The sequence below is a fragment of the Selaginella moellendorffii genome, unplaced genomic scaffold (assembly GCF_000143415.4).
Source record: "Selaginella moellendorffii unplaced genomic scaffold, v1.0 SELMOscaffold_83, whole genome shotgun sequence".
NCBI classification, from domain to species: domain Eukaryota; kingdom Viridiplantae; phylum Streptophyta; class Lycopodiopsida; order Selaginellales; family Selaginellaceae; genus Selaginella; species Selaginella moellendorffii.
The window spans coordinates 806624-833104 of record NW_003314344.1 but is presented as its reverse complement, the minus strand read 5'-3'; the positions used below and the strand labels follow the sequence as shown (position 1 = coordinate 833104).

General features: G+C 44.9%; 2 protein-coding genes and 2 pseudogenes across 4 annotated transcripts; all 4 read left to right on the top strand.

The window, feature by feature from the left end:
* The first annotated feature begins 5944 nt into the window (after positions 1-5944).
* On the top strand, positions 5945-7938 carry LOC9651813 (probable xyloglucan galactosyltransferase GT20). 2 transcript variants are annotated; one of them, XM_024661490.1, is made up of 3 exons: positions 5952-6050; positions 6119-6971; positions 7028-7938. In XM_024661490.1, exons 1-3 carry the CDS (start codon positions 6020-6022, stop codon positions 7914-7916), a joined length of 1773 nt encoding a protein of 590 aa, XP_024517258.1. In that variant the 5' UTR covers positions 5952-6019; the 3' UTR covers positions 7917-7938. The 2 variants fall into 2 exon arrangements, with proteins under 2 accessions (XP_002987744.2, XP_024517258.1); XM_002987698.2 differs by having other exon boundaries at positions 5945-6971.
* Positions 7939-9065: 1127 nt separating this feature from the next.
* On the top strand, positions 9066-15743 carry LOC9630771 (homeobox-DDT domain protein RLT1). 2 transcript variants are annotated; one of them, XM_024661488.1, is made up of 18 exons: positions 9066-9679; positions 9796-10344; positions 10423-10460; positions 10524-10847; positions 10895-10984; positions 11036-11200; positions 11265-11478; positions 11532-11629; positions 11685-11771; positions 11837-11989; positions 12058-12213; positions 12264-12488; positions 12550-13311; positions 13370-13762; positions 13821-14390; positions 14446-14550; positions 14607-14861; positions 14910-15743. In XM_024661488.1, the coding sequence occupies exons 1-18, from the start codon at positions 9568-9570 to the stop codon at positions 15609-15611; spliced, it is 4998 nt and encodes a 1665-aa protein (XP_024517256.1). In that variant the 5' UTR covers positions 9066-9567; the 3' UTR covers positions 15612-15743. The 2 variants fall into 2 exon arrangements, with proteins under 2 accessions (XP_024517256.1, XP_024517255.1); XM_024661487.1 differs by having other exon boundaries at positions 10889-10984.
* A 237-nt stretch (positions 15744-15980) lies between these two features.
* LOC112341444 lies at positions 15981-18358 on the top strand (annotated as a pseudogene).
* Positions 18359-20677: 2319 nt separating this feature from the next.
* Positions 20678-22693, top strand: LOC9651811 (annotated as a pseudogene).
* The last annotated feature ends 3788 nt before the right edge of the window (positions 22694-26481 follow it).

The window sequence follows — 26481 nt, the reverse complement described above, 5'->3', positions numbered from 1 at the left end:
CTTTTTTAACTGAATATATTTATAATTATATATCTTTAAGTATTATAAATCATGTTATATTAAGCTTAATGTTATTGAAAATATTATAAATATAAAAATGTTTGCTATCAAATACTAAATTTTAGCTGAACTAGTTTCTTCTTATATTCAAGAATAGTTATAATAAAATTGTAGCAACAGTTTAGTAATAAAAGTTTGATAAAATGAATGTCAAGATGAATATATTTTTGAACTTTATACTTAATTATTTACTGGATCTATTTATTAAATAATAAATAAATAACTTATTTAAGTGTAATAAAGGATAAAGTTTTTCTTATTTCATAAAAAGAACGCCTATTTTAAATTTATTTATTTATAAAATTTCCTTGTAATACCTCATAATAAATTTTAATATATAAATTATTTTTATATTTATTTTACTAATTTTATCTTTATTTATCATTATTTCACTAATAAGAAACTTTAATATACTAAATTATTAACCCATTATATATCTAATTTTAACTAATAATGTTTTTTCTAGATTATTAATTCTTATATTATACTAACTTTTATTTATACCAATTTATACAATTTTGTTTTTTCTATCAAAGAGGTTGACCTGACTCAAATATCTTTTAACACAATATATTGTTTTATAATTATTATTTTCAATATTTTATAGTGTTTTACATATATATATATATATATATATATATATATATATATATATATATATATATATATATATATATATATATATCTGTGTGTGTGTGTGTGTGTGTTTTATAATACACTAATTATAGTACTATAGTATATAAATTGTCCATTTGAGACTGAATCTAATTCAAGTAATGTTTTACTCTATTATTTGGGATTGTGCTTTTTATTCTTATTTCTTTATTCTCTTTTAGATCTAGACCTGTATTAACTTTTTGCAAAATCTAAAATTCTAGCTATTATTATGTTTAGCTTTGCTTTCTTTTCTAATTTTCATTGCATTTTCTTCTTCTACCATACCACACTTTCATGAATGAAGGAGTATATCACTTGAATGCTTTATTTCGTTAAAGTGAAACTTATTTAGTAAAGTGGGACATTAATTAGCATGTGTCCACATGCCATTTCTTAGTACTTAATTAATATTTATTAATATTTCTATCAGTTTTTTAATTTATTTTTTATATTTCACAATATTATAACACAAAATCATATGAAAAGTTTTTAATTTATAAATTATAAAGCTAAAACTTCAATTTTTTATTGTTGTTATAAAAATGGCATGTGGCCACACACCATAAGTGGGATAATGAAAAGTTCCACTTTAACGAAATAAAGCATTTGAGGCTATTGATACAACTTCGTTAAATTGAGCTTTTTATGTTATGGGGTGTGATCATATTAATGTTACGCCCATCCTTTGTATATAGCTGTCTTCAACTTTCATAGGATATGATTATATAGGTTGTTCTATTCTCGGTGTTCTATCATTTTCCATTAGTGTGGAATATGGATCGTGACATCAATTGGCAAGCTATAGAAGATGAAATTTAGTGCTTGGAGAATGTTTGAGGATTGAGTTTATAGAAAAATAATGTATACAAAGTCAAGTGGATTCCAAATTATGATGACAAACTTGATTATTTTGGAGATAGATTTGGAGATGAGTTGGTGTCGCGAATGTGACTATAGGTATCAAAAGTTACCTATTAATTAATCCTTTTAGATATTCTTTATTTACTGCCACAACAGTAGAAAGTCAGTATTGTTAGACCCTTTATCAATCCCTCTTGTTCAAGTGTTATTAAACTTGAGTTAGCATCTATACTTAACCGGACGAGCATAAGGAAGGATTCTTAATTATCAATTTAGTTAAGTATACTTGGACAGGCTTGTTAATTCTCTTTTGCTCTATCCTACATTAGTTTGACAAGAACCTCTACGATATTAAAATTATTCCCTCAATATTCACTAAATGATATTTTATTTGTTAAACACCCTCACTTTCATACCCTTTATATTAGTAATGTTCAATCCTAATTAATATTATTGGAAAGTATCTAGATTTGCTAATTTGGCATATTTATAGAATGTAAAGATTGTCCTAAAGACAATTGGTGTTAATCCCATATCCAATTTTGCAATCTAGCACCATTCCATAATTAATAAATTTTAAACTTATCCTAGAGACTAACTTTTGGTACTAAAGGTGACTAGGGGTGAAATGTATAATAGAGATAGTGGGTAAGTTGGGCATATCTAACTAACATAAAGCATAGTTTAACTTTTATTTGTGTGTATATCTTTGTTTTGCATTCGGCTTAGATCTAAGCCCACATTCCACACCATGCTAATTGGTGGAGTATCCATATTCTCACATTATGCCATTAGTATAATAAAATAATGTCAGACTCTATTTGGCTCCGTTTGGCTCTGTTTTGTGTGTTGAACTTAAACCCTTCATGTGTTAAATGTTAAATGCCATGTGTCCAAGGACAATAGAGTGGAACTCAAATTTCAAGGCCCTAAGCCACTAAATGAAGGAACGAAGCCAAACTTCTAAATATGGAGCCGAAGAGCAAAAGAACTGGAGTACAGAGTGATTCTTGAATGTATAGCCCAAGGAGCAAAAGAATTGGAGTATGGAGTAATTCTTGAGTGTACAACCCAAAGAATGACGAGACAAAAGCACAAAACAATTTAGAACAGTTTTAGAGCATTTAACATCCTAATGTTAGGACCTACTTTATGGTTATTCTATAGTAAATCACCATAGGATAAAAGGTGAAAACCACATGCACTACAATTAAAGATTTCATGGGATATGAATCTGTCATTTAAATCTTTCTCTTTACCTTCTGCTTTTTCCCAACCTTTTCTTATTTCTCAGCTTAAACCACTTTCTTATGCATTTAGTGTTTCTTCCTTATTTTTAGTGTTTTTTTTCCATTAGCACATCGACCATTTATGATTATTCTCATTCTCAATCTAATATTGAGTTAAGTGTTTTCTAACCTCCTCATACTAATCTAGATGTTAAATATATGTATGAAGTTTGAGAATTTTTATTTTGCTTCATTGGTAGAGCCTTTAATTAGATTCAGTGTTGAGTATTCCCATGTTCCAAGGTTAATTCATTTTAACCAGAATTTCAAGTTTAGTGTGTATCCCTACTTGTTAATGTTGTTAAAAACTTTTGTTTTACCATTGCTACTCAGTAATTTATGTATTCTCTTAAGAGTATGGACATTTCTATTGATTTTCCTATCTTAAGTGTTGAATTATGTGTTGAGGAGGTTAAACAATATGAATCTTTTACTTATATTGTGGTGGCTAAAATATTTTATAATAGGAAGCCTTTTATTTTCCCAACTTTGAGCATATATCCTTTTTTTTATTTCCCCATTTCTGTATTAACAACTATTGAAAATTCTTCTTTCGATGCTTCTTTATCCACTTTTTCTTTTTTTACAATGATTTTTCCTCAATTTTTTTCACTTTCTCTTCTTTGCCCTAATGTTTCAAATTTGTTTTTCTTTAGAGGAGGGGATAGAGGGGACAAATGGGAGTTTGGCCCTGATATGATAGAATAAGGATTTAAACATATATGGTAATGTGAGAACAAATAGAAATGGTATTTCAAAACTTTTTTTCTTTCAAAGAGGGGATAAAGAGGCTATGGAGGACAAATAGAGTGAATCTGACCTCCCATATATAGTGTTAAATAATGATGAAGGTGCGAAGGATTATTGGTAAGTAAATTTAAAGGTAAGATATATTATTTGTTGCAATGGCATTTCATGGATTATAATAGTTCTCAAGATCTTTTGTTTTGGTTCAAAGTTATAGCTTTCAAGTTGGTTTGAGCATGGGAAGCTATGCACGGAATTGCAACTAGTTCATTAAGATTCTAGTCAATTAGTATTTATGCCATTGTTTTCGATTTTGTTTCAGTCATAATTATCAACAATTTTGTTAATAGTTTTGTAGGAGTTCAATTTTTTGTGGTAGTTTATAATCACCTAATAGAAACTCTAGATGTTCCACTTGACTTATTATCATCACCTTTTCATTTTCTAGAAAGGAAGATAGTGTAAAATTTTTATATATATATATATATATATATATATATATATATTTATTTATTTATTTATTTATTTATTTGTATACATGTATTACCTTGACTAGGTAATACATTAATTGTAGTACTATAGTATATGGATAATCTATTTGGGATTGAATTTGATCCATCCATTCTTGTATATAAGTAGGGGTCTTAATCTTAATTAATATATTTATTCATATATATTTTCAGAACTCTTAATAGCATTTCAAAATGTTAAAATATAAATATATTATCAAAATTTTAAAACTTTTTTATACATTAAAATTATAAATATAAATTATTATATAAATAATACATGTAAATTTTATATTTAATTTCAGAGTAACTAAAATTTAAAATCTAATTTTTTTTTTTTTTGCTTAAGCACAGGGTGGCAGTGCATATACTTAAAATATGCTTGAAAATAGCTTTTAATTTATAAACATGTTTAAAATTTATAACCTTTTCTAAACATTATCTCGTTTATTCTAATTTATTCTCTGATAATTGGATTAATAAATAATGTTACACACATTTTCCTTGAAGAGTCAGTTTTTTCACCTTCATGCGTTGGCCCTTAATCAACCAAAGCTCTTTTTGTCTTGTTCTTTCTATGTCTAGCTGGAAAAGGAAATTTCTGTTGATCTTGACAAGGCTTGTTCCTGCTTGTGCAAACATGTGTCAGCCCTGGAGGGCCTGGATAATGCTTCGAAAGGATCAGCGAGAGAGAAACCCGAGTCGGGTGACGCAACACGTTTTTCCTCTAGCAGAGGGGAAGCAGCTCTATTATTTGTCTGGCCAAGGTGATTGCAAATTTTCGATGTCTGTACATTTTTTTCTGATAGTGTTGCTCTCAAACTGTCCCCAATCAACACATATATTCGACAATCGTTTGCAAGGTGGTCTTCTGATGGAAAGCAGGTACACTATCTATGTAACATACTTGCGTTGTCACATTATGGTTTCGCATGGTAGTTCAAAGGTTTCGTGAGCATGGAGGCATTGCATGTTTTCTTGTGGTAGCTGCGTTGGAAACATCAGCTCCGTATTCACTCTTCTTTGAGAGACGTGTGCCATACAATTTCTCGACAAAAGTCTTGAAGCGTGGTCTGAGACATAGTTAGCTGGTTTGTTCTAATACTGGATGGATTTGCAACAAGAGAACGATGGGATCCCTTCTTCTTCTTCTTTTCCTTCTCCTTCAACTTCTTCCTGAGAGGTATTGCATTTAAAGTTCCTTGTATTCTAACATTCTTTTTCTCTCACCAAAGTCTTGTTGTTCACAGATTGAAAGTTTGAAAACTCTCAGCAATAAATCCCGGTGTCCCTTTCGATCTGCCGTGGCACGCTGCCTGGCTGGTTCAAGCGAGCAGACGGGCTTCTCTGGCATGTCTTTAAATTTCATAAAACACAGAAAAGCTCTGGAGGAGGGACGAGACTCTTTTTGTCGTCAGCAATAGAAGTATGTGACCTAATGGTTTACCATGTTGTTTTACATGCCCTCCACACAAGTATCCAACAAAGCCGATCATACGTCGATATCGAGATCAAAGCGATCCCTGATCACGCCACAAGATTTGGAAGGAATGACGGTGTCAACGACATTATAGCTTTTCCAGGAAATACCAGTCATCCCACTGCAGCCATTAAAACCTCTTGCAGGAAGTTCGCGACTTGCCATGCCTACGCCTGATTTTGCTGATTCTCGTTTGCAGGAAAGACTGGAAGAGAGAGCTCAAGCCGTACGGCGAGTAAGTTCTCGTCGGAATGGTTGGTTGATTAAGTTATTGTCTTGTTCCAGGACACTGAGTCGAGCACCACCTCTGTCTTCTTACATGCAGGAAACCTCTGCCGCCATGTGTACATCCTCTGAAATGGTGACCAGAGTTTTTCAAGGCGCAAAGCCCGACGGGTTCATGGCCAAGAGGATGAATGCTGCGCTGCTGCTGCTGCTGCTTAGAAGGTTGATAATTGTTCCTTCCATGCTGCTCATTTGCGTTTTCTGCATTTGGACTGTGTTTGGATTGACAGCATTCACAGTTTTCTCGCAATCTCGCCACTGCACAGCTCAGGAATGCACGTCCCTCGCCAGGAGGTGGATTGTGTTGTCCGAGCTGAAGTCCTCGGAGGCTTTTCCTTCCAATCTGCTGCTCAAGGAGCAAGTGCTGCCAAGCGATGGATTTGGGAGGTCGACCAAGTCCACCACCACGGATCATCAGCAGGGAGCCGAGGATGGAGATACTGTGACAGATTTGGAGATGGAGGACGCTGAGGCTGCTGGTAACGACGGTCATAGACGTGGTGATGAAGAGGCGAGTCTACCCTTGGAGCTCAAGTCCCTGGGATTCTCAGGTGAGAAGGGCAATGCAAGACGACAGATGATCGAGAACAGGGTGCTAGGAACAGGGGAGGAGGATGTAGAAGACGAGGATGACGACTATGGTGAAGATGAAGACGAAGCTGATGAGACTCAAGAGGACAGCCGAGTTATCAGGCCGGGACTGTTGCGGATCATGGACGAGTTGCGAGAGCACTCTCGGAACGAGGACAATGCAGTGGAAGAACCATCGTCGTCGTGCAGCGGGAAGTGGATCTACAGCTACAACCTTCCAGCGAGATTCAACGCGGACCTGGTTGCTCTGTGCGACCGCATTCTCCCGTGGTACTCGATGTGCGACTACTTCGAAAACTCTGGGATGGGCAAGGCGGTGACGACGGACAGGGCCGGGGTGCTCAAGCCCGCCGGGAGGTGGCACAAGACCAACCAGTACATGCTCGAGGTCTTGTTTCACGCTCGGCTCAAGGAGTACGCCTGCCTCACGGATGATCCGGCCAAGGCGCAGCTCTTCTACATCCCATACTACGGAGGCCTGGACGTGTTCCGGTACGTAAAAACGTTTCTCTAGCTCCTCGAGAGACCGACACACGATGCATGCACAGGTACCACTACGCCAACGTGAGCTACGAGCAGAAAGACGAGCTCGGGGTGGAGCTCATGGGACTGCTCGAGCAGCACGAGTCGTGGAGGCGGAACGGGGGGATCGATCACTTTTTGGTGCTGGGAAAGATCACCTGGGACTTTCGCCGGACGGACACCGAGTGGGGAAACACGCTGCTGATGCTACCGGGGCTCGAGAACGTAACTCGACTGCTGCTGGAGCGCGACCCCTGGAACGCCAACGACGTCGGAGTGCCGCACCCGACGTACTTCCACCCGGCCTCGGATAGGGACGTGGAGGAGTGGCTGCATGCCGTGGCGTCGTCCCGCCGCGACGCGCTCTTCAGCTTCGCGGGCATGCCGCGGACAACCGACTCCATCCGCGCGGTGCTCATCGCCATCTGCACCAGCCAGCCACGACTCTGCCGCTTCCTCGAGTGCTCGGGGGACGTTTGCCTCCGGCCCGAGTCCACCACGGAGCTCTTCCTCGCCTCGCACTTCTGCCTCCAGCCAGTCGGGGACAGCGCGACGCGGAGGTCGGTCTTCGACTCGCTCATCGCGGGATGCATCCCCGTGCTCTTCAGCCAAGAGACGGCCTACGTCCAGTACCCGTGGCACTTGCCGGCTCGGCTGGCCGACTACTCGGTCTACGTCCCCGCCGAGGACGTCAAGTCGGGCACCGTAGACATTGCCCGGCTGCTGGCGGCAATCTCGCCATCCCGGCGGCGGCGCATGCGACGTACCATTGTCACTCGGATCATCCCCCGACTCCTCTACGCCGCCCCGGCCGCCAACCTCACCACCTTTCGACGGGATGCGTTCCAAGTCTCCATTACGAGCTTGCTGGAGAAGTCTAGATCCGCGCTCGCGGCCCTGGAATCAAAGTTATAGTTTTGCTTGTGCTTGTGGTCGATTGAGTGAGATCTAAAGGTGTTGTGACAAGCAAGAGCATTGCCGTGGGTGGGGTCTGCTTCCACTGCGAAAAAGAGAGACGCACTCTTTAAAGTTTGTGGTGTGGATTTCACACACTCGCGATTGTTTGCGTGACAATGCCATGAAACTCGCCCGATGAAGACGAGGCGATCCTTGGCCAGATTGCGAGATCGAGCGATACTGCTTTGCTAGACAACTGCTGGTCCGTGAAGAACAAGGACACGCGGGTGGGGTCTCTCAAGAATTAGACCCGCCGGGAATATTCCGCTAGCGGCGGTTGACGCCCGCATGATGGCCATGCCATGCCATGCCCATCAGATGCGGTCATGGTCCCATTCATCGCTCCCTCTTTGTGTTCTTCGTCGCGTGATTTGTTTTTGCCTCCCACGCCCCCATCCAAGTTAAAACCAAACAGAACCATCCCTCCGCGCACCATCCGATCTCCGCCGCCACCGCCATCTCCTCCGTCCAATCCATCCCACCTCGCAAATTCCGTAGACCAAGCACACAAGAGCGAGAGAGAAAGAGAGAGAGAGACGCACAAAAAAAAAAAAGAGAAAAAAGAACGAACAAAGAGAAAGAAGAACGCGAGGCAAAAGAAAAGCGCTCCTTTTGGTCGTGTAGTGTAGTGTAGTGTAGCCATCCAGCCAAGCCCAGCCCAGCCCGGCCACCATTTTGTAGAGCCACAATCGCCCATCACCGCCACCATTGGGTTTTGTTGGCTAGTCGTGCGTGCCGGAGAGAGTGAGAAAGAGAGAGAGAGTGAGTGAGAAAGAGCCAGTCGTCCATCCAGTAGGAATTTTTTTTTCCTTAATTTTGTGTGTGTGTGTGTGTGTGGTGGAGTAGTAGTAGTGGTGGTAGTAGTCGTCGTCGTCGTCCAAACCCAACCCCATCACCATGCTCATGAGGAAGAAGATAGAAGGAACCAACAACAAGACGAAGTCGTCTCCCTTGTTCTTCACCCCACCCGATTCCCCCGATCCGATATCGTCCCCGCCACCCCAATCCTCGCCGCCACCGCCCCGCTTGCTCCTGCTGCCGCTGCCGCTGCTACTGCTGCTGCCGCGGCCAAGGAGAAAAAGGAAAAGAAAGAAAGAGAGAGAGACAGACAGAGAGAGAGAGAAGGAAGTTCTAAGAGAGAAGAATTAGAACTCTTTGCGAGCGAGCGAGCGAGGCGAGGCGAGGCGAGGGCGCGCGAGAGTGAGGGAGATCACACACCCCAATCCCACAAGCAAGCCCTCTTCTCTCTCTCCTTCTCACTCTCTTCTCTCTCAAACTAGACTATACCACGCACCCAAATCCGTGTTGTGAGATTAAGATTAGCAGTCTCGGTCCCCGGTGGTGGTGGTGCTTCTCCTCCCCATCCATCCATCATCCCCAGAAAAGGCCACCAGTTTTTTTTTTTTTTTTTCCTTTCTCTCCTCTTTGTTTCCTCCTCTCCCATCCCATCTCTTGTTCTTTCCCCCTTTTTCTCTCCGTTTGGTACCCGATTCATCCGTGTAGCGTTGCCCTTCCATTCGATCTCTCGCTTGCTCGCGTAGATCCGCGCCGGAGGCGACTTGGGTTGCTCGGATCTGGGGCGCGGCCGTGTTCTTGAGCGCGCTGGGGCATGGAGGGCGACGACAAGCCGCGCAAGGGAGAGGACAAGGATAAGGGTCTCAACACCAAGCGCAAGATGAAGACTCCCTCGCAACTCGAAATTCTCGAGAGGGTCTACGCCGGTGAGTGATTCCCCTCCCCTCGCTCTCGATCGATTCGTGCTTCTTCCTGTGGTGGATTGATTGGTTTTCTCTCTTTTTTTTTTGTGTGTGTTCTTCGTGTTCTTCGTGCTGTTTAGAGGACAAGTACCCCTCCGAGGTGGTCCGCGCGGAGCTCTCCACGAAATTGAGCCTCACGGACAGGCAGCTCCAGATGTGGTTCTGCCACCGGCGGCTCAAGGACAGGAAGGGCGACGAGGGCGGCGCCGCTCCTGGAGCTCCCGCCGCGACCTCGTCAAAGAAGCAAAAGAGGAAGAAGGACAAAGAAGCTGCCACCGGTGCTGCCGGCGCCGCGCTCCTCTTGCTGCCTCCTCCTCCGCCTCTTCCTCCAAATCCAAGCCCAGCGTCCATGCTTGGAGCAGCGGTCGATCTCCCGGATGCCAAAGTAGCAGCAGTGGCAGCGCCGGCGGGTGGCGAGGAAGTCGCCAAGGCGACGACGATGACGACGAAAAAGGAAGGTGGCGGTAAGAAGCGGAGCGCGGCAGCCATGGCCGCCGAGGAGCTCAAGCGCGAGCGGGAGGTGATCACTCTGGTGGAGCAGCAGCTCGGGGAGCCGATCCGAGAGGACGGACCCGTGCTGGGAAGGGAGTTTGATCCTCTCCCTCCCGGACCCTTCGACACTCCTATAGGTACGTAAGCATGGCTGGATATGTCTGTGGTTTCGCGAAGACGCAGTGCTTGAGATGATTTGTGTGCTTGCATGGCAGACTCGTCGACGTTCTCGCTCAATGCGGCCGAGCTCAAGGTAAGATCGAGGAAGAGTTTGTTCTCTCGGTCGTGTTCTCAGGCGTGTTTTCGTGTTTTTCAGGCTCCAGGAGCTCCAGAGTTGGGTAGCAGCCGGCGGACATCCCCGCTGACGAGCAGCAGGACGATCCCCCGGGAGCACCAGTTCATTCCGGAGCATCCAACCGGAGCTCAGTTCCAGCCTTGCAAGCTGGAGAGGGACGGCAAAGGAAAGGCGCAGCAGAGTAGCAGCTCGCTCACGGATGCCAGAGTTCCGAACCTCTCCTTGAATTTCCTGCCGCATGGTGACGCTGATGCCGGCATGGAGGAGCAGCTACTCAAGCCGTCTCACGTCGTGATTCCTGAAATGCCCGAGCCACCGCAACCCGGAAGCAGCAAGAAACGCAAGGTAAAAATCTTAGCTTTGAGGCCAGGCTTACGTGTGCATAGCTCCAGAGTGACGACGCAAAGCTCGCCCGGGAGCTGGAGGCCCAAGAGAAGAAGCTCAAGAGAGAAGCTGAGAAGCAGGAAGCGGCACGCCGCAAGGTAAGCTAACTTGCTTTGTTCTTTATAGTCTGTGACACTGTTGGCTGGCAGAGGGAAGAGCAGGAGAGAAAAGAGATCGAGAAGATCAACAGAGAGAGGCAGAGGGAGCTGGAGAAGATCAACCGCGAGAGGCAACGCGAGGAGGAGAGACATCAACGCGAGCAGAAGAAAGAACAAGATCGCTTGGAGAGACTGGCTCAAAAGGAGCAGCAACGGGTGAGGGTGTATGGCTTTCAAAGTTTAGGACCAGCTGATCACGAGGCATTGGTGGTGGTTTCAGCTGGAGAAGTTGCGCTTGAAGGAGGAGGTCCGGCGGCAAAAAGAGGCTGCGAAGCTCCAGGCCGCTTACGAGCGAGCGACCGCAAAGAAGCTTGCCAAGCTTTCCACGGGTCTGATGGACGACGAGCAGCTAGAACTCATGCAGATGGGCGCGTTTGTTCAAGGACTCGTCTCCGGCGATATGGAGGGTGGCTCGGCTTTCGACCCAAGCAAAGGTTTGGAGCTATCTTGCTGTTCTTGTGTTTAAAGTTTTCTATTTTCCGCGCAGTGGAGCTTAAGAAGTACCCGCCAGCTTCAGTGCGGATGAAGAAGGTTCTTGGAGTCTCGCCTTGGGATTCTGTGCAGAACGTTTCCAATCTTCTTATGGTGAGCGCTAGTTTTTTTCCAGCTTCCAGCCAACTTAACTCGTGTTGCCAAACAGGTCTGGGGATTCTTGACCACATTCTCGGACGCCATTGGGCTGTGGCCATTTACAGTCGACGAACTCGTCCAGGGGCTTCATGACTTTGTAAGTTTTTGAGCGTTGCTCGTCCTTGGCCTGCTAGAGCTTCGTGCTTTTCCACGTTTGTGCAGGATTCCAGGCTCCTCAACGAAACTTACATTGCGCTGTTGAGGACTTTGATCAGAGATGTGGAAGATGCCGCGCAAGCAGCGGCGAGTGGAACCGCTGGAAGTCAGCACGCGATTGCTGTTGCGGCTGGTGGTCACCCGCAGATTGTTGAAGCCGTAAGCTAGCGGTTATTTCCTTCTTCTGTCTTGCGTGTTTCTTGACCAGGCATGGTGTGCTCTCGCAGGCTTATACGTGGGGTTTTGACATTCAGGAATGGGGCCAGCATATGAGCCCTCTAACGTGGCCAGAGATCCTTAGACAGTTCGCACTGGCAGCCGGTTATGGACCGAGGTGGAAGAAAAAAACGCAGTCACCCGATGCAAAGCCGGATTGTATCGAGGTATTTTTTATTCCTTCTCGTGTTTTTCTCTTACGTGCCGTGTCGTGCAGATACACGATGGCCACAACGCGAATGCGATCGCGACGCTGCGCTCCGGGGCTGCTGCAGTGAATGCTGTAGCTCTCATGCGTGGCAAGCATGGCACTCGACTAAAGGTGCGCAAGGGCCAGACTCCCAAGCTTACTCCGGGAACTGTCAAGTACGCTGCGTTCCACGTCCTGTCCATTCAAGGCAGCAAGGGCCTTACCATTCTGGAGCTAACAGACAGGATACAGGTAACTCGAATAGATGTAGACTTTGCTCGTTAAGCTGTCTAAGAGGGGGCTCGTGTTGCAGAAATCAGGCCTGCGGGACTTGTCATCGAGCAAGACACCGGAGGCGTCGATCTCAGCTGCCTTGTCCAGAGACACGTATCTGTTTGAGCGTGTTGCGCCGTCAACTTACTGCGTCCGTTCGCCGTTTCGAAGGGACCCGGACGATGCGGAAGATGTGCTGCAAGCTGCACTGGAGAGGACGTATTTGTATCAGACTCGGCAGCTGGACCCGGAGAAGGCAGACGAGGACGTGGAGGATGCCGAGGAAGAGTCCGAAGGCGAAGAGCACGAGGTTGAAGAAGCGGAGCATGAAAGCGAGCATATGGACCCGGAAGTGGAGCGGGCCGAGCAGCATCAACAGCACGAGGATGCTCGCGAGCACGACGAGAGCGGGCATGCCTCCGAGAGCTACGAGACTCCACGGAGGGGTAAAGTTATTCTGCGGTTAAAAACGGGGAAGCCTCAAGATAGTGCGGGTGAGGCAACAGCAACAGCAGCAGCTGGAACAGCGGAGAGCTTTGAGACGGAAACACCAGCAGCAGTAGCAGCACTAGCAGATTCTAAGGACGATGCGGTGAGGCACTTGCGGCCCCCGCCTGATGCTCTCAGGAAAGTTGACAATGACGACGAGATGGAAATTGACGAGAGCCAAGTGGGAGAGCCGTGGGTGCAGGGGCTCATGGAAGGAGAGTTTGCGGACTTGAGCATTGAGGAGCGGCTGAATGCTTTGGTGGCTCTCGTGGATGTGTTGAACGAAGGCAACACCATCAGATCAGTGCTTGAGGTACCTACATTTAGTTTCTTCTCTTTTTCTAGTGTGTCAACCTTTTCAACGTTTCTAGGAACGATATGAATCGGCCTCGGCTCTTAAGAGACAACTGTGGGAGGAAGTTCAGGTGGACAAGCGTCGTATCAAGGAGGAGGCAAGCAAGTCGGCTGCCAAGTCCGAAGTGCCGGACGATGAGAGGCCCGCTGGTTCCGCTGCGGAGTGCGACAACGGGGCCTCGACCTCGGCAGCAGCGCATGCGGACAAGTCACGGGTTCAGATAAAAGCCGAGATCAGGTTGAGAGCCGAGAAGCTCTACGTGATCAGGTCCATGCCTCTTGGTTTAGATCGGAGACACAACAGGTACTGGCAGTTTGCAGCGTCAAACGGTGGTGAGGATCCTGGTCGTGCGAGAATCTATTTCGAGTGTAACGAAGATGGACACTGGGAAGTTATAGACACGGAAGAGGTACGAAGAAAGCCTGTCTCTCATCTTCGCTTCGCTCACGTTTCGTGATTGAATGCAGGCTTTAGATGCGCTCATGGCATGCCTAGACACACGCGGAGCAAGAGAGGCGAGCCTCTATAACATCTTAACTCACATAGGGGGCCCCGTCAGGAAAGCTATGAAGAGTCTTGCTCAGTCGAGAGCGTACGTGGAGTCATCCAAAGGCAAGGCGGAGGGAAGTCCGTCTAGTGGAGTTTTCGGACCGTCGGACGCCTCTCCAGAGGTGCCAAGCGCCATTCCAGTTGAACTTGGAAGGTCCACACTTGAGATCCAGCACGCCATGGATCGCTTCAAGGACCTGGACAGATGGCTCTGGAACCGGTGCTTGGCGAGAGGAGGGAAGAACCTCAAGGCGCTCAGCCTGGGAAACAAACGAGACGTGGAGATGTTGGCCACCTGCGAGCTGTGCCATGGCTTGTACTGGCCGGATGAAAACCACTGCCCGTATTGTCACGCCATGGTTGACAGCTCCAAGTTCTCTAGTCACGTTCGCGAGTGCGAAAGCAAGCTCGAGGCAAAGCAGGGAATTGGATATCAACTTCTTCCATCGCGGCTACAGCTGCTCAAACAACTATTGTTGTCTGTGGAGGTATGTGGAAGCTTTCTAGTTCTTTGCGCGTTTCTAATGCTTGTATCACCCTTAGGTGGCTGTTCCAGCGGAAGCGTTCAAGGATTCATGGACGAGTGACTCCCGGAGGATCTGGTGTAGTAATGTCAAGGCTGCATCGTCGTCGAGCGAGCTTCTTGAGGTAAGCCCCGGAGTGCAGTGCTACTTGTGTTGCTGACTTTGTGGTGGTTGTGGCAGGCCCTCACCGAGCTGGAGAGCTGTGTGGACGAGAACTGGATCTCTTCGTCTTTTGAGACTGCAGAAAAGGCCTTGAGCACAACAGCACTGGGGAGCAACTCAAGGAGGAAAAACTTGCCCTGGATCCCGCAGACAACAGCGGCAGTGGCGTTGCGGCTAAGTGCGTTTGATGCAGCCATAGCTTTCAGCACGGAGCAAAGACAGCAGCTGGAGGAGACTTACCAGAACAACGACCATGGCTTCCACCGCGGGACTGTAAGTCCTTGGTATCTATATCAGCGTTTCATTCTTCTGTGCACGCAGGCGGACGAGGCGGCTCCCAACGCAAATGAGTTTGCGGCAAGTCCCCAAGGGACAAGCTCCCCGGACAGCGGCTCACCGCTGGAGGTACAAAACGGGCATGTCCGAATGCGTTCTCCGCAGCACCACCGTTCGAGCTACCTGGAAGAACAGCACGAGGAAGAAGACAATCAACAGCAGGAAGTGGAGAAGCAGCAACAGATGGAGCAGCAGCAGCCGGGAAGAGGCCGTCTGCTGTTCCGTTTTCCTGGACGAAACGTCGAGCACCGTCAACAGGCGCAAGCGGGAGCATCGGGTGGGGGTGGTGAGATGGATGAGAGCTCGGACGAGGACGACGAGGAAGGTCAGGGTTGGGAGAGGCAAGGATCGGACGAGCACTCTTATGAAGATGATCAGCAACACCATCACCAGCAGCACCACCACCACCAGCAACAGGAGGAGGAGGAGGAGGATGAAGAGGAGGGGCAGCAAGCACCCCAACACTTCTACGATCGTCAAGAACAGGAGGAAATCAACAGCATGATAATGGGCGAAGAGGAGAGCTATGATGAGGAGGAAGAGGAGGAAGGCGAGGAGCTCCACCGCCAAGAACAGCAGCAGCGGCAACAGCACCATGGACAGCACCATGGAGATTACGAAGAAGAGGAGGAAGTGGAGGAAGAGGAAGTGGAGTTAGAGGAGGAGCTGTCCGAGGAATCGAGCTAAGAGAGAGAGAGAGAGAGAGTACGGTGTAGTCAAATGCCACACAGTGGCAGCGGAGAAGATATGAATTATTCGAGATAAACTCAATAGCTCTGAAAACATCACGCTCCCACGCTTGTGAGAGAGTTTCAGCGATCCAGTGACCATGATGATGTTGAGTCGCACGACGAGAGCCTTCCATGCTGGTGGAACAAAGTGCTTCGTCACGAGCTCCCACTGCCCTTTATCCGGACGTAGAACTGGTAGCTTTCTCTTCTCCATTTGCTGGCCATCGGATTCTTCCTGATTGGTAAGTGTGTGAAACCGAGAAGTCAAGTGATCCAAGCAAATACTTTGCGAAGCTACGTCTTCCTGATCGCCACCGCGCGGGAGATGGAAGCTCTTGAGCGGGTGGAACACCCAGTGACACAGCACGCCATCCTTGGAGAAACTATAAGGGCAGATCCCGCCCTCGGTGCTCTCGGTGAAGAAGACGCCGTTGTGGCTGGAGCGTGAAAATCCTCACCATGAGGTCCTTGCGGCCGCCACTAATGATTTGAGTAATTCATATGCTAATTAAGATGATGTTTTAGTCAACAATGTCACGCTTTACATTCTAAGAAATAATTTGTATACATTATTAAAATTTATATTGTATAATACCACAATAAATTTCCTTAGACATAATATATTATAAATGGAGAAATATAATTATGTCAAAATTACACGATATCAAGATATATAAGGGAGAGATAGTCACAAACTATGCCAATAAGATATAAGCTAGCTAGCCCACATTTGATTTGGCATACTCCAAGCAAGAGCAAAATTACATTTGACAATATTATATATGCTCATGTTTCCAGATTACATCTAGTGTAAGCATCATCATCCAGGCCAGCGGTCCAATGCTCTTGACCTTGGATCATCGCCAGTAAATATTACAAGCTGAGATGACCAGACCACTCAGTTCAACTTCGTGTTGCATTGTGACGAGCAGCAGCACATTGTCTAGCTGACTGTGGGGTGCAATGAGCAAACCCCACAGTATCACGTTTTGGACTTCCATGGCGTTCAAGACTCACCTGTATAGATTGACAAGAGAGATGACCACTTGATTTTGCAATAAAATTGACAGATATATTTAATATTTTTCCTGTTTATACTGTATGGTACCAAAGTAAAATTCTTATAAAAATATATATAAATATGATGGTGTGATTGCATGGAATATAGAAATGAAATACAAAAATGTGCATCTCAAAAAATTCTCTGGCCGGGATTTGATAAATGATGCAAGATTCTCAAATCTATTGCAAAAATTTCATATCCATGGCTTAACATTTTAAACTTCATGAACCTCATCAAAAAAAGGTAAATTTTGTGCCATGTCTTATGGACACTAAATATCAAATACACAATGAATGTAATATCAAAAGATATATAATATATAAGCTAGATCCTATTCATTCCTGTTCTCCACATCTCCCATATAGAATATAGATTATAAACATTCAAATGTTCATAAATAATATGAAATGAATGCTAGCAATTGACTATGCTCAAATTTAATCTTAAGATAAAATTCTATAAACATTCTTAACTTTTATTTGTACATTGTTATACTATTAAGAATCCTAATTTTAATAAAAGTTTTAAAATTATATTAAGAAAAATACTATTAATAAGGATATTTCTAAAAGATTAAAGCTTCTAGAAATGTTTTTAATTGCAGTTGTGGAATGCTGCGTCTGAATCCTGTTTCGTCAGCATGAGCACATAAATGCAGTGACTGCAGCGTTGTTCTTGGCCGGAAGTAATGCTGTTCTCGATGGTCCTGTACGTGCTGATGCGCTATCGAACCTTCACCACACCCAGTTTGTGTCATTGGCTGCAGACCAAAGTGGAGAGATCATCTGTGCTGGAACACGCATTCCAGGTATCTTGTTGCTTTCTACTCGCTTTCCTTTTCTCGATTCATTTCAAGCTTTACTGCTCTTGCTAGATATACGTTTGGTCCATGAAAAGAGTGGTCACGAGGGACCGGTTCATGGTTTGGCCTCTTCTCCTACTCCTATGCGACAATCCTTTCCACTTTCTAACACGTCTTGACAGGAGTTCTTGACTTCCTCGTCAAGGGACAAAACCGTGCGCCTGTGGATGTGTTTAAAGGCAAGGGCGGGGTTGAAACCTTCACCCATACACATGACGTGCTCACCGTGGTTTACTGCCCGGACGGAAAGCAACTGGGCTGCTCAACACTTGATGGTCAGATCCACTTCTGGGACTCGATTGACGGAGTGCTAATGGGCACGATAGAAGGCAGGCGTGACGTTGCAGGAGGGAGATTGATGAGCGATAGAAGAACGGCTGCTAACTCAAGCTCGGGAAAATGCTTTACGACCATGTCTTACTCAGCCGACGGCAGCCTACTTCTTGCTGGAGGAACATTTGCATGTATGATGCCGCAGACCAGGTATTTATCACGCGCAACCTCGCTTGGCTTTCATGCTTGCGAGATATCGTCTGTGCAGGCTTTGCTACGAAGGCTTCAGATATCTCACAACTATTCGTTGGATGGTGTTCTGGACTTTCTAAACTCGAAGAGAATGACTGATGACTATGACAGGCTGGTGTCGATGATCAAGTTAGAGGCAAGTTGGCGCAGGATGCTGCGAGGCCGATTATATGCACCAAGTGCGTCAGGATATCTCCAACTGGCAGCAGTGGCAACAACGGAAAGCCTACTCAATGGACAACCTTGTTTTTGAGTGCTTGCCTGGCGGTAGGATCCATCTGACATGAGCAAGACGAAGAGGAGATCAGAGCTAAACGGTAGACAAAGTCGAGATGTACGTTGACAGCACGGCTAGAGCCGGGCTGCTTGAGGCAGTTCCGAAGGGAGGAACCACCACCCAGGTGCTGCCTCGAAGCTCGCCATTCTGGGGCATGGGGCACTGATATGTGCAGAGGCGTTCGATGATGGTGGATCCGGCTTGCAAAACTCCCTTGAAGAAATCTCTTTGGCCACCTGAGAAGCCGGATGAAATGCGGCCACCACTGTGGGGATCACTTGCATGGCTGTCTGCGTGATCTCAACTGCATCACGTCCGAGCCCACCCCATGAGTGTCTCGACAACACTCGTCCAAGTGTGCCATCCTCAGAGTTGTATACTCCGGCCACCACCGTCCTTGGAAGCCCGCCACCTTTGACACGCTCAGCGAGTTGACACTCCTTCGAGATTGCCGCTTTCCACAGTTTGATGCAGGTGTCAATCCAGCAAAGGTATGGAGTTTAAAGTTGTGTATCTCCACGTTTTGTATCCTTTTGCACCAAAAAGGATTTAATCGAGCTAAAATACTATTATTTTAGGGCTTTTGGGAAGCACCGTGCTTTTGTTTCCTTCATTTCAGAGTGATGATATGATTTACCATTGAGTGGCGCAATTGGCTATGGTGGAGCAGTGATTCCAAGAGCTATTGAAGCATTGAGTTGTGCCAACGGTCGTGGTGGTCGTGGCGTTGGTGGCAATTGTGTCTCCTCACCCAGCATGCTCTCCTCAACCATTGGACACATCTTCCATTGCTGCTGTGGGGGCAACTGCAGTGGCGGTGACTGTTTCAACAGCTCTTGCAATCACTGTTCTACCACTTCCAATGGCATCTTTTTCACCAAGAGCACCAAGGGCGGGATCTGTGCCTATAGTTTCTCCAAGGATGGCATTCTGTGTCACTAGGGGCTCAAAAGCTTCCCTCTCCCGTGCTCAATGGCAATCAAGGAAAGTGGAGGAAGACGTATCTTCGCAAGGTATTTGCTTGAATCACCTGACTCCTCAGTTTCACACACTTGCCAATCAGAAAGAATCTGATGGCCAGCAAATGGAGCTACTATAGATGTGTGATTTTGTGTGCGGAATGCTCTGTCAATTTCATTGCTTTGGTATGGTTATGTACATAATGGTATGGGTGTGACACTTGGTGGTTGGTGTGTTGGATGAATGATTTGTCTTCTTTGCTAACGTGAAGACTTGTCATCACTTGTCTCCACACTCCTCCTCAAGGTTTGCACTGTCAGTCAAACAGAGTGATTTGAGGAAGAGTCCATGCTTCACTCGAGGTCAGGATATCAGTGACCATTGAGCTGGTCAAACAGAATTCCAGGTTGATTTTTCCATTGTTGACTTGATCCCGGATGAAATGGAACCTCAACTCAATGTGTTTGATGCGTGAGTGAAATCTTGCATCCCAAGTCAATGCTATTGCCAACATATTGTCGTGGCATTTCCACTCAGCGTGGAAGTACCTTCGACAACACCGCAGGCAAGAAGAAAGCAAGAATGCACGCTGAAGAGGAGAGAGGATCCACTCCACAAATCTGATGAAGAAGACAAAGAGGAGGAAGAAGAAGAGGATGAGAAGGAACTTTCACCACCGACAAAGACTCCACCGGCAAAAAGGACCAAGATAACAATAGTCTCACCTCCAAAGAACAGGATGAAATCAACCACAAGCTCCTCTCCAAGGAAGAACAGGAGGAGAAGAGTCAAGAACAAAGTCAAAAAATTAATCTTGACTCTGTAACTGCCTCGACCAATGCCAAGAAGTTCATGCCAAGAAAGAAGGGCCAACATCCCCACCCACAGAAATGCTAGTCAATGATAACAGCATGCCATAGCACTGCAAGCACCACAATAAAGAGCATCTAGACCAGGAATGACGCAAGGAGCCAAAGCATGAGCAACAACATGAGCCAAAGCTGCCACACCAGCTGCTCAGCTCAGCATTCCTCCAGTTTGTTGATGAAGTCTAACGCCTCTAACTAACACCTCAGATGCCAATCCCAACAGGCTTTGCATGGCAGTTCTATGACAAATAAATGAGTGTTTTTCTACATAACGGAGTGCAAGCTATGATGTAGTGCATGTGATTATGGGATGAGATTTAGATATATTGTTACTGTGAATCCTTGGGACTTTGGAGGATAAATGGAGATAAAATAGCTATAAAGAGCTCTTTTATTAAGCAATTCCCCTTTTTCAGTTAGTTTAAGGGGAGAGAGATAAGATGCATTACATGTGGTATTAGAGAAAATGGCACAAGTTTGATTCCCATTGATTAGTGGTTCCTTAAAATATAATATACCCTTGAGCAAATTATATTCCTACCCCTAAATTTGAAATCATACATATTGAACATTCATGTGTATATCCTCTTTTTAGTGGAGCATCCATGGATGAAAGTATCCACTGTGGGACTATAGTATGGATGGATGACTAATTGCTTCACATATTGGATGAAAATCTTAAAGATTGGTAGATTTAGTGTGAAAATATGAGCACACAAATGCAGTGACTGCATGTTGTTCTTGGCCGGAAGTAATGCTGTTCTCGATGGTACCATATGTGCATGGGATCTGATGCGCTATCGAACCCTCACCACGCCCAGTTTGTGTCATTGGCTGCAGACCGAAGTGGAGAGATCATCTGTGCTGGAACACGCATTCCAGGTATCTTGTCACTTTCTACTCGCTTTCCTTTTCTCGATTCATTTCAAGCTTTACTGCTCTTGCTAGATATACGTTTGGTCCATGAGAGCAGCGCGTCCTCAGTGGTCACGAGGGACTGGTTCATGGTTTGGCCTCTTCTCCTACAGGCGTCCGTACTCCTACACGACAATCCTTTCCACTTTCTAACACGTCTTGACAGGAGTTCTTGGCTTCCTTGTCATGGGACAAAACCGTGCGCCTGTGGATGTGTTTGAAGGTAAGGGCGGGATTGAAACCTTCACCCATACGCATGACATGCTCACCGTGGTTTACCGCCCGGATGGAAAGCAACTGGGCTGCTCAACACTTGATGGTCAGATCCACTTCTGGGACCCGATTGACGGAGTGCTAATGGGCACGATAGAAGGCAGGCGTGACGTTGCAGGAGGGAGATTGATGAGCGATAGAAGAACGGCCGCTAACTCGAGCTCGGGCAAATGCTTACGACCATGTCTTACTCAGCCGACGGCAGCCTACTGCTTGCTGGAGGAACCAGCGAGTACATTTGCATGTACGATGCCGCGGACCAGGTATTTATCACGCACAAGCCCGCTTGACTTTCATGCTTGCGAGATATCGTCTGTGCAGGGTTTGCTACGAAGGCTTCAGATATCTCACAACTATTCGTTGGATGGTGTTCTGGACTTTCTAAACTCGAAGAGAATGACTGCAGCAGATCCTATAGTTCTGATCGATGACTATGACAGGCCAGTGGCGATGATCAAGTTAGAGGCAAGTTGGCGCTGCGAGGCCAGTTATATGCACCAAGTGTGTCAGGATATTTCCAACTGGCAGCAGCGGCAACAACGGAAAGCCTACTCAATGGACAACCTTGTTTTTGATCCCAGTGGATGTCGAACCGGAGGTACAATTGGTGTTTACGAGCACACTGGATGTGAAGCTTTTTGTGGCTTTTGTGTAGGCAATCAATGATGCACTGGAAAGCAAGCGTTATTCACGAGCACTGATGCTGGCACTCCGGTTGAACAAGCTGCTGCTGATTCAGAAATGCGTGGAGGCCGTTGCGATCAGTGGTGTTGTCTGCAACGTTTCACTTTCGTACCTTGGAGATGCACTTGCGCAGTACCTGGAGATGACACCTCATTTGGAGTTCTTACTGGTATGTATCCAGTTAAAAGGAAACATGTACTAAGTTGGCTTTGCTACAGGAGCTTTGCATTGGCAGAACAATCCAGTCGAGGAACAGGGAGCTCATGTCTGCTCTCAAGTCCCTATCTTGCAGCAACAACCGCCTCCAAAAATGACTACCTTCTCCATTACCTGTGCTCGGCCCCAACTAACAAAGCTTGGACTTGTATAATAACGGACGCGCTGCTCAGGCTTGAGAACTGAGGTGAAGTTATTTTTTCTTTTATTTGAATGTGAACCAAACAATTTTATGTAGGTGATCAGAACGGAGGTGGGATCGTTGCTGAGAGAACGGAGCTCCTCCGTGCCTTGGAAAAGGAATAACAACAGGAGTGAGCTTTACAGTAGTGCTGCTTTAATTTGCTCCTTGAGTGCTTGCCTGGCAGCAGGATCCCTGACACGAGCAAGATGAAGAGGAGATCAGAGCTAAACGGTAGACAAAGTTGAGATGTACGTCAACAGCACGGCTAGAGCCGGGCTGCTCAAGGCCGGGGGAGTAGCTGAGATAAGGACCCAGGCGCCGCCTCGAAGCTCGCCATTCCGGGGCATGCTCAATGATGGTGGATCCGGCTTGTAAAACTCCCTTGAAGAAATCTCTTTGGCCACCCGAGAATCCGGATGAAGTGCGGCCACCTGCGAGTCGAGCTGTCCAGGGTCAGTGGGGATCACTTGCATGGCCGTCTGCATCTCCACCGCGATGATCCCAACTGGTAGCCGAGCACGTCACATCCGAGCCCACCCCTCGAGCGTCTCGGCGACGCTCATCCAAGCCCCGCCACCCTCAGAGTTGTATACTTCCGGGACCGTCCTGGGCCGGCAGGATGGAAGCCCACCACCTTTGACGTGCTCAGCCAGTTGACAGTCCTTCGAGATTGCCGCTTTTCACGGTTTGATGGACCAGCAAATGTATGTGTATCCTTTTTGGTGCCACCAAAAAGGATTGCATCAACTATTATTTTAGGGCTTTCAGGAAGGGTTTGGGTGGATCAATCTATGGTGCCTTACCACCGAATGGCGCTCCTTGAGCAGCGATTGGCAATGGTGGAACAACAACTCCAAGAGGTATTGAAGCAATTGCCACCGATGCCACCACTGCAGCCGCCTCCTCCTCCTCTGCCTCTGCCGCTGTCGCCTCCACTACTGTCGATGCCACTGCAGTTGGTCCGGGAGTTTATGGCAGAGTTGGTCTCGCTGGTCCGGGAGTCTATGCGTGAGGAGATGTGTCCACGATCGTTGGGTTCTATGGATGAGGAGCCATCCATGGTTGAAGAGAGCATGCTGGGTGAGGGGACACAATTGCCACCATTGCCACCATCCTCACCACAACCACCACCACTATCACCACCACCACCACCACCACCACCATCACCACCACAGGGGACAAAGAATAGCATAGGGACTAGGACCACCACCAGCACCATCACCAGCATTATAACTAGATTGGGATCATCGACTCTTCTTCATGTTATCATCAGCATCATAGCTGGATTGGGATCATCGAGTCTTCTTCCTGTCATCACCAACATCATAACTGGATTGGGATCATCAACTCTTCTTCGTGTTATTGCCCACATAGTAGGAACGTTTATAGGAGCGTTTATGATATTAAAAGTATGTAATTAGGAGTGTAAGAACTTCTGTTTTTGTGAATCTTCACCTGGCTTGTTGAGACTGTAAGCTCTCATGGATGCTCGAAACTTTAAGAACAACATGACGCTGCCAGGGCTCCCACCACTTTTTGGTGGATCACTCAAGAGCTTCAAGTGTTGAGAGTGCCTTGCAGCGCTGGTACCCTCCATGGTATTGAGCAAGCTTCCACCATGCTCACCCTGAGATGGCGGAACACACCATGAGTGCCTTGATGATGGTCACCTCCCTTGGCCTTAGCCTTGAACAAAAGAAGCGCAGCCCCTGATGCCCGGCTTGGGCATATCTGTCCATGCCACAACTCCAAAATGTTATTTTGGAAGATAAGCATGAATATACTCTAACCCAAAAAATGAGCCCTTCTGTGTAATCATATTTTGCAGGTCAATCAATCAACTAAGGGCTGTTCCCCAAATCCAAAACTCTCTCGCTGGTGCTGATGAATTTTTGGATGGCTATGGCAAGGATTATTGGAATGAGGAAACTCCACATTTTATTATATTGCCTGATAACAAAGAATTAATGTGGAGAGGGAGAGATGACAAGCCAAGCTACTTTTCCGCTATCTTGTTGTGGTGTAGGAGATGTTGTGTTGAGGCACTGGGCTTAGCATGCCTCCAAACATTCTCTCTCAAAGGGAATGAGTGGAGGTTACAGGGGATTTGTTGCCATTCTACTTTTCCAGGAAAGAAAATGACAAATATAATGCTTTAGCATATGCTGCCCAGTTAACAAAATACTTTTTTTATATTAAAAACTAAATTGGAATAGTATCAAAAAGCAAATAGTGTATTTCACTTTGAAAGAAGAATTAGGTGAATACAAAAATCAATTCTTGTAAACTTGATAATATAAATATTTAGAACAAAATATATTCCTAGGCATAAGTAAGAATAAATATCCAGTAATAAAAATAATAGATACAAAATATTATTTTGAAATATGAATATATTTGGAAAAATACCCGACCTAGAAAAAGTAAAAATGAATTTTCTATTATTAATAATATGTTATATGTAAATTATATTTTTAGTTGGGATAAGCGTATATAAAGATTTTATCAAACAGAAGAGAATAATTACTAAGAATAAGTATATTTCATTTTTATTAGCAAGACATTACTTAATTATGGTTTTTACTTAGAATATAAAATAATAAGTTTACATTAATATATTACTACCCAGATCCAGTCATAAAAATAATTACTAACAATTGTTTTTGTAAATATATATGCTATAGAAACTGTAATTCCATAGTATTATCACTAATAAACTATACTTATAATTATAAAAAAGAATTTAAAATACTACTTCTTAATCAAATACTGCATATATTGTTTTAGTTTTTTCTGATAATGAGTTAGATTGTTAATAGCTAAGGCTACATATAAATATATAATATGTACTTCTAATGTTGAAATTTTTTAATTTTCTTATATTAACACTTGAAGCTTTGATCATGATCCTACACACTCATAAAACTAAGTCAACCCACGTTTACCATCTAATATATTCTAGTTTATTCTTATGAAATAATATTATTCTAGAATACAGTTTTCTTATTATATTTCTGCTAAATTAAATTATAAAATTTAATTGTGACCTAAAATATTCAAAGATTATAATCATTTATAAAATAGAATAAGTTTATAAATTTGATTAATTTATTAGTAAATAATTAAAAAATAAAGCTGTTCATTTAAAAATAAATATTCACTCTCTTAGGGTAACCTATTAAACAGAATTCAAATCTCTAGCAGTTTTGGATTTTGATCATTTATCACGGGTACAACTTGTCATTGGTTAGATTAGCAAGAGCACTATGCATTGCCATCTGGATAACCTAAAATCTTTTTGATCACACTTCCATCACTATAGCAAGAGACAGAACCTATTGTTAGAGTTTGGCTAGCACTCAACACCCAATGTCCCAATCTCTGCACCTATGAATTCACTTGGTAAAGAAAGTAAAAAACTTACCATCTTGGTGACCATGGGAATCTGCCACAATGAGAAGCATGTAAGTTGCTTCTCTGATGCTAGTGGCTGAGAAACTACAGGCCAATCAATTCTTCAATGTGCTGCCCAACATAATCCTCCCAATGGAAAAATCACAAAGAATGTCACCATCCAAGCATGAACTCAAGCCAAGGACCAATTGCCACAGCTACTGTTGCAAGCTTGTGGTTTAGACATGTTGCTAGAGGCATCACACCATCATACTGTTGAAGCAACTTTGCCTTGAATCCAAAAAAACAAAACAAAACAGAATAAAAATGAAGAAGAGAAAAAAAAAGTACTTGCAATCTCAATGACTCTCCCAAAATCTTTCCATCATTAGTGACATGATAAGAAATTTGAGAAAATGTAATCTCACTGCAAGAAAATCAACTTACAACAATAGCTCTAGTGGTGTTGTAGCTCATCTCAATTCCCAAAACAGGTAGCAAACCAGTAGCCACAATGACAAAAGAAGGGTGCTATATAGGAATTTGTGCATTTGGGATGAATGTGAAGTGCCAATGCTAGGGATTAGAAAGAGCATGTGCCATAG

What these genes read in the sequence shown, in the direction of transcription:
- LOC9651813 (XM_002987698.2), top strand. Translation starts at nt 5,962, where the DNA reads ATGGTGACCAGAGTTTTTCAAGGCGCAAAGCCCGACGGGTTCATGGCC. An exon ending in GGAGGCCTGGACGTGTTCCG is followed by an intron (nt 6,972 to 7,027) that starts GTACGTAAAAAC and finishes ATGCATGCACAG; the next exon opens with GTACCACTACGCCAACGTGA.
- LOC9630771 (XM_024661487.1), top strand. Translation starts at nt 9,568, where the DNA reads ATGGAGGGCGACGACAAGCCGCGCAAGGGAGAGGACAAGGATAAGGGT. An exon ending in CAAAGCCGGATTGTATCGAG is followed by an intron (nt 12,214 to 12,263) that starts GTATTTTTTATT and finishes CGTGTCGTGCAG; the next exon opens with ATACACGATGGCCACAACGC. An exon ending in AACTATTGTTGTCTGTGGAG is followed by an intron (nt 14,391 to 14,445) that starts GTATGTGGAAGC and finishes TATCACCCTTAG; the next exon opens with GTGGCTGTTCCAGCGGAAGC.